The 11,212-nt window shown below is 38.7% G+C and overlaps 1 protein-coding gene across 1 annotated transcript in view; it reads left to right on the top strand.

Moving 5' to 3' along the window:
* The first annotated feature begins 2,968 nt into the window (after positions 1-2,968).
* LOC104615077 (dual specificity mitogen-activated protein kinase kinase 1) overlaps positions 2,969-11,212 on the top strand; it is a 30,925-nt gene continuing 22,681 nt past the window's right edge. The window contains exon 1 of the mRNA XM_010296273.1: positions 2,969-3,249. Coding sequence (XP_010294575.1) covers positions 2,969-3,249 — 281 coding nt within the window. The remainder of the gene's footprint in view (positions 3,250-11,212) is intronic.

Here is an 11,212-nt window from a genome sequence, read left to right as displayed (position 1 = left end):
GTATTTCTTTAAAGGAAAAGAAAATGGCCTGAAAGAAGGTGCAAAGAAAACTGTGAGTGAAAACAGGTTATCAGGCGTGATGCTGCTGTTACTGGTGGTCCTTATGCCCTTGATGAGCAGTTCTGGGTTTTCTCATTTAAGTATTAATGTCTGTGCCTTAGAACTGTTGAAACCAAAGAGTAATTTAATAGAAATGGATGACTGGCAAATTCCAGTCATAGGTTGAGCTTCAGTATTAATTGGTCAGCTTTTTCTTGTTGTTTCTTGCTGTTTATTCTGTTTAAATTGCATTCAAGGTCATGCATTTAAGGAAGCCCCCGAAAAGCTGGCATGACCTCTGAGTACAACTGCCTGTATTTGATAGTCAAAGAAGAATTTGGGAGTTATGCAAAACTGATTTGAACTTCAGTTTGTATTGCAATTTGCAAAATAAATAGTTGCTTACGTACCAGGCATCTTGAAATTTTCCTGTCTTTCAATACCTTTCTCAAGGGAACTTCATTTTTTAGGCTTTGTAGGGGTAGAAAGGCAGATTGTCTTCCATCATCTGTAGTGTGGGTGTGTGGTGTTTCTTTTGGGGTTTTTTGGTCTTAAATTTGCCTTGTAAAATGAGGTGGCATGAGGGCACCTGCAGAACCACTGGTCTGTTCCCCAATAGACCTTGTTCCGAGAGGATTTGTCCTCCATGGAGTCACTTTTTTTGTTGGTTTTCTTGGATATGAGTTTAGATGAAATGGAAGGAGGATTTTCAGAGTTAATTTTAATGCTTGGTGGGTCACTTCTGCCTTTGATTTGGGGAGATTTTTTTCTTTGTTTTTAAAAACAAACAGTCTCTGAGGATGGGCAGCCTCTCTACAGAATTCAGTTGACTTCAGAGGAGCTTTGTGCATCTGTTGTGTTCTGAAAGATTAGGTCCTGGAACTTTATGACTGATCTGGCTGGATTGCAGTTGCATCAAATGTTTCTGTGGAATTACTGCAAACTTGTAGATATTTTTAAGAAAAAAAATTCAGAAACTTTTCTTTTTTAACCCACTACTAATGAAGGGTTAAGCAAGCTTACAAATAAATGTAGTATGAGAGAATGCATTTTAGGCAGGCAATAATAAATGCTAGATAATTTCAAGAAAACTGAGCCTTTTGTTATTCACTAAGTCTTCCAAATTTAGATTAAAACATATTCAGTCATAGCATTTTCTTTAAATGTGCATGAGCCTGTGCATAGTCCTTTATTGAATTAGTATTTTAATAATACTTAAGAAGCTAATAGAAAACATGATCTATTATAATAAAAAAGCAGAAAGTAGGAGCCTGCATCACTTTAATGTTTGTATTTCTGAATGTGTGCTGAAAATATTTACAACTAAGTGTACACAACTAATACAGAAATCAAAGCAAGTGGCAAATTGACCTGTGCTGTTCTTACTTGAAAGACAGCTCGTAGTTTAAAATTATGGATGTAGCAATGATTTTAAGACACTTAATACTGAGGTAACAGTAAATACCAAGTCTTGTTATGTACTTACACATACATATAAGTGTAATGACAGTAATGGAGGCACCCTTTAGTCATGATGCTGTTGTCTTTGTTCAAAAAGTGTAAATGAGTTTAAATAAAACCTGGGTGTAAAAATAATCCAAATCAGACGAAAGGTAATGGAAGTGCAGGCTGTAAATATGGATCCAGCTTTTTCCTCTTCTGTCCCTTACAGCACTGATTCTGCGGATAGTTAAGAAGGCGTTGTTTCACAGTTAAGCGTGTGCAAGATCCTGCTCCTTCTTCAGAGTCCTCTCCCCTCCTTGCTGTGCCCATGTCTTCCCGATGCTTCTTTTCTTGTATGAACTCGTATGGCGAGTCAGACGTGCATGCTGATCTGACTGAGAAACGTACACACCAAAGAAGCCCAGATCAGTTTTTGAAGAGCTATCCTCTTGTGCTCCCAGCAGCATTGGTGTAGCCACATGGTGAACTTAATGAGGGAAATAATCCGGCTGAAAATTTGCGGTCTTTTTTATTTAATTTTTAAATGGATCTGTTACCTGAGTTGGTTGCTTAGGAATGAATGGCTGGGGGCAATGTGAGGCAGAGCCACCTCCTTTGGCAAGAGCCCAGGCTTTTGCAGGATTAAGTGACAGTATACTCGAAGCCTGAGATACTACTGAGATACGGTGAAATTCAGTAATTACAACAATTTCTGAGTAGCACATATTTTAATTGAATAGTCTCAGCTCTGTCTCAAGAGGAACAGATTACCTCTGAGACCTTCCAGTGTCCTCTAGTAGCTGAAGGTAGGCTATAAAAAAATTGAAAGGGACTAGGTAAACCTAGTATGTGGTTGTATTATTTATTTGGCATAACAATAGTACTGCTGTGGTTAATCTGGGCTTTGCTTTAGCACTGGCTTAAAAAAAAAAAAACATGAAAATTGTGGGGAATTTACATGAGACAGGAAATGTATCAGAGAGTTATTTGAGTGAATATTGACTAAATATTTCAATGGCTACAGGAGAAAGATTCGGAAATGAACTGGGGAAGGATTTTTCTTTTCTATATGGGAACATATAGGTTTACCTTTCAATTATTAAGTTCTAAATTTTCCAGTTAAAAAGCTCCCCCCAAAAATTTCTTGCCTGTGTTACCCTTTTTACAGCTGCATTTGTTCTCCCAAGATTGCCCTGGGGATTGACTGGGCTTTATAAAGTGTACAGATTCTACTGCCAAAACACAAAAATGTCTCTTTGAGAAAGCAGTGTTAGTTGGCAATGTCTGTTTCTAGCTTGCTGAATTTTCGGGGAGCGGGTTCTTTCTTCCAAAGATTAAAAAAAAAATTTTTTTTAAAGGAAGGAATGGAATTATTTTTTTTTCCTGAAGACTTAAATGTGTTGCTAGAAATTATCAATCAGATGATTTCTGATTTGATAGGTGTTCAATATTATTTATACAAAATCTTAATTATACTTTGGAACGAATGTGCAAGGCTTTCTGCCAGTCAGCGCTCACAGGAATTGAACAAGTGGGAAAGACTTATTTGGTGCTCAGTATCTCTTTGCAAACATCTGAGAAACTGTTGTCATCCCGAGTCTTGTCTGAACTAGAGGAGAGTGGATCCCAGCAGATCTTCTACCTCCTGACAGCTGAGGATGTGGTCTTTCACTGGGGTCCGGTTGCCTCGCAGGCATCCAGCAGAAGGAAGCATACAGTGGCGTCCGTGACGGGTGGCATGACTGGCAGGAGTAAGAATGGAAGCAGGTTATTTTACTTTACAGGCTGAGAACTAGGACAGAGAGATTCCAGCAGTGTGTGATTCTATGGATGAACAAGGATCTCCTTAAAAATTCACTTACGGGTTTTTAAAACTGTTGAAACTTCCTGGCAATTCTTCTTTCTTTTGGTGTGTTTCTTACAACTCAGCATTGTTCTGTGCTTTTCTAGAACTTTTTTCAATATGGTATGAGGATGAGTGAGCAGATTTAATGTAGCAAATATAACAATTGCAGAATGCATTTTTCTGGGAGAAATATTCTGTCTGGACATAGATGTGTGTGTATTTATATGTGAATATTTCTATATTATTGGTACAGTCTATACATATATTAAGTGAAAATTATTAATGTCTTCCACTAAATGGCTATACTGGCAGCAATCCATCCTTTTGAAATACAGGCAAGGATATAAACCTTCCGTCCATGGCTTTCCCTGAATCCCTGTTGTGGGTTTTTTGTATGTTTTCATCTGCGTGTTCCGGCAATTTTCTTCCCCAGTCCTTGACGTGTGAACTGCAGCTTTTGGAGTTTGTGCTTCTGTGCTCCTTGCTCGCTCAATTCTAATCCCGGATTTTTCATGGGCCTTGTAAACTGAGGCTGTAACTTCATCTTTTTTATTATTGTGGTGTCTCTCAAAGGCTGTGTATCTACCGTGTAATGGAGTCGTGAAGATACTGTTACCATTACTAGAGCACATATTTATCCCTTGTTTTTATTAAATTTAACTCATAGTTCAGAGGCTAAAACAATGCAAAAGCAGGACTTGTGTAAATACATTTGTCGGCTGATGATCAGAATTTTATAACTTCGGTTTATCCTCTGTGTTGTATTTTAAACACCTAACATATAAGTTCCTTTTTCTGTCCTTAAGAATGTGTTAATTGCCCTGTGGTCCTTTCGTTCTGGTTGAGCATAGTGCTGGCCAAGAAAAAACGAGTAGTATGTGCACAGGTATTTATGAAAGGGAGATTGAGAACTTGGATTTCTGGTTCTGGGGATTCGGTTCTTGAATGCCTTAATTCGAGGGGGCAAAGCTTATTTGTGGCAAACTTTTAAATTCAAGGCTACAGTAAGTCCTGAGGAAGCCTTTTAACTGAGACACACACACACACATCAAAAAAACCCACAGACAAAAAAAAAAAGGTTGCATTGTTTAGCCACAGCACTAGAGAAGTGAAAAGAGTGCCCGACCCTTGCTGGCGGCCAGTGCCCGTGTCAGGGGCTGCAAGGCTGAGTGGCGGCTGGGAACTGCTGCAAAAAAATCTGGTAGGAAGCGGCACCCAGGGCATAAATCTGATACCTGTGAGTTTGTGCCGCTGCACGCATCTCTGGCTTTCCTCTTTGGTGGTCTCTTATCTTCAATTCAAACATATTATTCGGCATGCTTTGGTTTATTTAAGAAAAATTAGTCTGAAATGTTTAATGGGATAGTGCTTAGGCTAAATCCAAAGAGGCAGGAAGCTTAAAGCAAATATTCCTACCCAACAGCTCAGCTTATGAAGAGTTTTTGAAGCTCTAAGTTGTCCCATTGGTTGGAGACTTAACTGCATATTTTCCTCTTTAAAATACATGACTCTCAGATTTAGAAAAATGAGAATTCTTACATTGAATTAATCTAGCAGGATACTTTTTCTAGACAGATCAATACTTTTCTAATAGTTCTGTTTTACATACCTTTTACTAAGAAATAGATTTTACTCAAATTGTCTGCCTCTTATTCTTACTGGGTAATTTTTTCCTGGCAGTACTAAACCTCAAAATATGCCCTGCCATGTCTGTTGCGTCATGAAAGTGGAATGGTATTTTCAGATGTTAAAATGCATGCTAGAAATGAGCAGAGGTACTGGGCAATCATATGTCCCACCTACAGGTGAGGGTAATTTATGGAGGAACTTTAACATGTTGCAAGAATTGAAAATCATCAGGAATTGAAAAATAGTGTATTTTTCCAAAGCAAGACTGCTTTGCACTTACAGTGAGTTTGGATCTTTTTGAGTGTTAACTGCAAGTTTTGTGAGGCTTCACTGGAGTTAGACCAGACATAGACACCTGTGCAGTAAGCTATGAGACTACTGTAATTACTTTTATCTTCCATGTTATTCTGTGAACTGTTCTTTGTTAAAGGTTAAATAAAAATTTGTCTTACTGCCCCGGTTTGGCACAATCATACAAAGTAGTAGTCTGCCTTTTCAAAACTGCAGAATGTCTTCATGTTCCTAATACTTTATTTCAGCTCCCTGATTGAGGTTGTTCATGGAAATTATGTAGTGAACTGCCTACTTTCTTCTCTAAATTGACAGTTGTGTAGGCTTGGGGAAAGCATTACTGTCACTGTTCTGGAAAACAACCCCCCGGCCTCTATCCTCATGTGACAGTAGATCTGAAAGTAAATGCACTTCTTTATGCTTTCACTCATACTAATTGTTCAGCTTGCAAAACTGATTGTAATAACTTTGAACAACTATTTGACAAATTGCTGTAAAAGACTCTGTCAGACTTTTTTCTTCTACCACATTTTTTTTTTTCCTTCTCTCTCTAAAGTAGACTTCAGGGTTGAATACAGCTTTAATGTAGCCTTTAGGGTTGAGTATATGATTAACTTATCACTAATGTGAGTTAAAATACTAAAGGATTTGGAGTATTATTAGTATGAATTAAGAATAAGGATTTATTTTCTGGTTTTGTTATGACTTTATATACTAGCAGACTAAAGGCAGCATTTCTTTTCTAGTTACTGGTTCAAAGAGCAAGTACGCTCTAAAAGGTTAGTACATCTCTTCTAGGAGTGCTTTCTTCAGTGCTGGCGTGGCTGCCCCTGAAAGCATGAACCGAGAAGTCTCTTCTTGCCTTCTGCCCGTCTCTGTGCGCTGGGTGAGAGCACTGCAGGACGTGTTACTCCTCCCTGCCCAACCTGCGCGTAGGAAATGTGGGTTTGCTCAGCATCCCCTAACTCACTAATACGTACCTGCAGTGCCCGGCTGTGTGTTACAGTGGTTATAGATCATGGGGGTTTTGATCTCTAAAAAGAAAGTTAGTAGGAAAAAAAAAATCTACCACCAAACCTTAAGGGAATGCACTATAATAGGCTCTAAAAGTGACCTGGTAACCTGGTGAAGTGATGGTATTTGTGACATATCTTGTCCATTCAGTAGTTTGTGGATAAGACCATGTGCATCTCTGGGAAGCAGAGAACAGAACATTTAGTCCATCAGTAACTAGAGGTGTTGCTGTGTACTTATTTTCTTTTGTTGTTTTTGCCACCCAGTATTCTTTTCTTGACGCATCCACTTTTGGCCGTTGTCAGGAGGTGAGATGCTGGGATAGATGAGACGATTCTGAAGGTCTGAGATGAACTTCCATGCAGGTGAGGTGGCACTGTGTCTGAAAAGCTCACAATATCCCATGCTGTGATTCTCCTTGGAAAAACCTTTCTCACCTCTGTGATACTCCACAGGCTTGCTGCAGAAGGGGTGGATGTGGGTTCCCCCAGGATGTCAGATTGCAGTTGTCTTCTGGCCTCTAAAACAGGGATTTTGCAAAGTCTAAATTGACAGTAATGGAGGCGAAGTCTCTTTGCACACATCACATTACAAAACCTGGATTCTTTCCTTGGTGCAGTATGTTTAGTGTGTGCTAGGCTTTAAAACTGATAGCAGTAAATTAAATGATAACTGTTGCTTTAGAGTAGTGCTTGGAACAGTGAAGCACTGAGGTGATGTGATGGTTTTCTGCTTTGATGGAACTCTGGCAAAGGCGTAGCACTTTGACAGTGAAAAAACAACTCCAAGACTGCAGCAGGTAATGGTGATGAATTTTAATAGGAATCTTTGTCTCTTAATAAAAGTTTTTATATAAGGTTAAGTATCTACTAGTGCTCCTTCTGGAGGTAGACATTAGCACACTAACGTGCTGCTACTTTTAGCTGCCAAAGCTTCCTTAATGTTTTCATGGTGTCCCGGTGATTAACTGACTTAAGTATTCCCTCTTCTGTAGTTTGTATGTGTCGGCTTAGTTTCATTTGTAAAAATTCATATGCAGTGATTTCCTTACCCACCTGTTTTTGTATGTGCTTTGCATGACTGTGATGCTTTTTTATGGTGAGGATCCAGGTAACCACCATAGTGACTGGTCGGGGGATTGTATTCTTAGAGTAGTTCGAGCTCAAAACTGAAACTACCGAAGTTCTGCCTCCTAGGAATGCTGAGAGTAGATTACCACTACCGATTTTGATGACACAAATACTCTTTTTATTTATTTATCTATTTATATTTGAAATTGATTAATAGTTAGTGCTTCAAGCAAAGGACCAGAATGGAAAAAAATCAATTCTGTCCTGATGTCTGTCATTCAGTTACCATAAAACTAACTGGAGATGTTACTTATAGTTACATTCTGAATAGTAGTTCTGACAGTGCATTTATTGGGTTAATACCTTTCACAAAACGTCTTCAGTTTAACTTACTTTACAGTTAGAGAATTGGTCCTGAAAAATTCAAGTGAGATCTGAGAACTTCATTGCTGTTGGCTGTCTTGCATGTCACTGCAAGTAACAAAGGTTTTACCATTAGAGCTTGGAACATCCTGGTGATTTTGCTGGTGGCCACGTTTTATTTGGAGAAACCTGATGTGCTGAGATTCATGGAACCAAGATTTTTTCCATTTATGAGAGCCTTTGGAATCTACTGAGTAGTAATTGAGCAAGGACCCCACCAATAATTTATACTTTCAAGCAAGAAAGTGTCTGTATTTTAAGTGAATGCTAAGTTTATTGAGATTGAAAGGAGCAGTGCTTAAAATAATAAAGATTTATACAGATGTACATTAGACTAACACAGATGTGATAAATACTATCCTAGCATTTTTTTTGTTACCAAAGCATCAGCATGACCGAGTGTTCTGTTTCATCACAGTAGCATTTTGTCTGCTCCAAGTCATGTGCTCAAGCATCTCTGTTCTCTCCAAACCCAGAAAACCCCTTCTGCTTGAGAGAAAAACTGAATAGTTTTCTTCAAAACAGAGCAAGAAAAGCCTTGTTGCATCCTGTTTCTGTGTCTCTAGTTTCTTTATTTTTCCAAATGAGCAGCCCTACTGCCTTCAGTAATCCCTAAAATGGCAGCAAGTTCCTTCTCAAAACTTTTAAATAAAGATAATTTGTTGCTGTGGCTTACTGGACCAGATTTTTCGAAGGAAACTGAAATTTCCTGTTAACATCAGGGTTTTTTGGAGGGGGGGGAAGAGTTTGGTTCCGTTTTGGCATTAATCCATATGCAGACTTTGGAGAGAGCTCAAGGTGTTGCTCGCTGAGCTCCTCTGAAAATCTGTCCCCATATATCAAAAGGGCATTTAATACTGAAATATTATATATAGGAGATTGATGTATTTGTATTTCAGAGATGTTTAATTTGAGTCACTAGAATTGTTGCTGTTAAGTTATTTGGCTATTCCTTCAAATTCTTGGTTGTATACTCTAAATTGTCTTGGCTTCTTTTCAGAGAGAGATCCAGGCAGTGGATGCTGAGGTCTTGTCTAGGTGGTCCTGACTTCTTTAAAGCAGTGCTACAGAATAATAGGTCTGCCTCTGCGAAAGCTGCATCTAGTAAAACTGCCTCGTTGATTTAATATGTTTTGTAGGCCATGTTTTCTGGGCAGTCATGATGTTGATACAAGCACGGGGTAAAATCATGTAAGAGGCGCTATGAAAAAGTTTATTTTTAATGACTGAATGTGAACTATAAAGTTGCTCTGCTTCTAATATAAAGAAATACTTGAAGGGTACTAGCTTCATAAGTGGCCCCCAAAATACCAGGGGTGTATGTTCTCTATTTCTACTGGCTGTGTAAGGTTTTATAGAATAAAAAATAACATTGGGATTTTTTAGGAAGTACAGATTAATGTATTGCTCAAAAAAAGGCTGATTCCTTGTGTCTGTCAAGCGTGTGTAGAAAGCTTGCTGTTCAAGGCTGCTAGAAGAGTGAACCTCCTGAGCAAGCGAGCGGCGTGTTCCCTGCCGCGCACGTTCCCGACCGGGGCACTTGCCTCCTCGCTGGCTGCGGGCAGCCTGATGTGGGGTGTATCGGAGCGCCGTGCTGGCAGGGTTTCTCAGTAGATGTTCTTTGAAAAATGTGAGTGTTACATCTTCTCCCAACAGTAACCTGCTAGGGTAAAATACAGAGCTTGCATCCAGCATTCGTTATTCTGGATCTTACTGTAGGAAAGGAAGGGGTGTTTAACTTTGGTCCCATTTTTATCTTGCATTCATAGTGTATGAATAGTTCAGCGGTGTTCTAGAAAAGACTCATATTACTTTGACTTCAGGCTGGCATTTGTTTGCTTTACTGGGCACACTTGAGGGTGGGGGGGAACCCCAGTGATGAATTTGCTTTCTGTTTTGCATTTTAGAAATTAGATTTCAAAAATGTCTCTTACTGGTTCATTTTGAAAACACAGTCTGTAGTCAGATTAAATTGAATGTTCCTAAAAGTCATGCTTATCTAAACAGGGAAATGTCTTATCGTGGATCCTCTGGGATATTTGTATGATTATATTTCAGTATGATTATACTGGCTGTAAAGCGTGGTACGAGGACAGAAATAAGAGTATGTTTGTCTTTGTAGGACAGCCTGAAAGTGAAGTATCTGCACCAGAATGAAATTATTTTTATACTAAGATAGACACGCTTATGGTACTGTAACTACAGTAGAATAAGTACACTGAAATACTATGAAAGGCTGTTCTGGTTTTGAGCAGCATTGCCAAATCACATTTGCTCAGGGTGTTTTGTGAAACTTGCTCACAAGTGTTGTGTGGTGATTTTATGCTTGAACTGTTAAAATGTCAAAATAACAAACTGCACAGAACTCACCTTTCCATCAAAGGTCTCCGTTCTATTTCCTCTGTTTAACTCTTCTAAGCACTATCACTTCCTAAGTTAGCTTAGCAATTGCATCCTGTCTAACATACTTAAACTGATAAATTAAATAGGAGTGCGTCATTGCTTAAACTTTCAGAGTGATTGTGTAGTAAGGAAGAGCTGTGAATATTTATATTATTTTTATTTGCCTTGATTAAACCTCAGATCCAGGCAGGATAACAGTCTTGGTTTGACTGTAAGTGCAGGCTCGCTAATGAATGAGGTGAGGGTTGCATCCTGTAAGTCTGTCTTTCAGTTGAGCCTGGGGGTTATTTGTTGTTGCTTCTTGGAGAATCAACCTTGTATCTTCTCAGCTGACCAGCACCTTACTGCGCATTCAGAGAATGTCCTTGTACAGCACGTTTTGAAAGCGGACATTTTATGAAGTGATGAATAGAAATAGTTTTCTTTATTATTGGTGACATGTATTTTTTTTTAATGTGAAGTGGTTTAGGCTCTGAAGAAGTAGATTCTGTTCATCAAGTTTTTCATCCTAGCAACACTGTGTTCCCTGGGAATGTTGCATTAAATTTGGCTAAGCAAAACAGGTATTTGCTGTTAAATATTTACTCTTGCCGCAGCTTACTGTTGCAGTTGGAAGCAGGAAATTTTTAAATAAGCTTTTAAGTTGTCATATTATTGCAATGAAGTGTTTTCATACAATCTGAAGTTATTGAAAAAGAATCTTCCAGGGCAACTGAACTTCTGTCTGTAGTCCCAAATGTAACTACTGTTTAAAGTTTTTTAATGCATGTTTGTTTGGCTGTGCTTGATAACTTCTTACTGATATCTCAATAAGAAGCTTCTGAGTGGATTGTTAGGTATGTAGTTACGTGAAAATCAGTAGGTAAAACATTTAGACAAACTCTGTAGGAGATTACAAAGCAATCCTTGAAAATGCAAAACTGAAAATAGTGTGGAGTGATGTGCTGTGATTCATGAGATCTCTGATCAGAACTGCTGAGTCATTAAGCCACTCCTGTAGGTAGTGAAACTTAACATGCATGAATTTGGGCAGAACTGCAAGGATGGGCGAACT

Source organism: Phaethon lepturus, unplaced genomic scaffold (genome assembly GCF_000687285.1).
Source record: "Phaethon lepturus isolate BGI_N335 unplaced genomic scaffold, ASM68728v1 scaffold14051, whole genome shotgun sequence".
In the NCBI taxonomy this organism is placed as follows: Eukaryota; Metazoa; Chordata; class Aves; order Phaethontiformes; family Phaethontidae; genus Phaethon; species Phaethon lepturus.
Note: the sequence above shows the minus strand (reverse complement) of the source record. Positions and strands in the feature narration are given on the sequence as shown.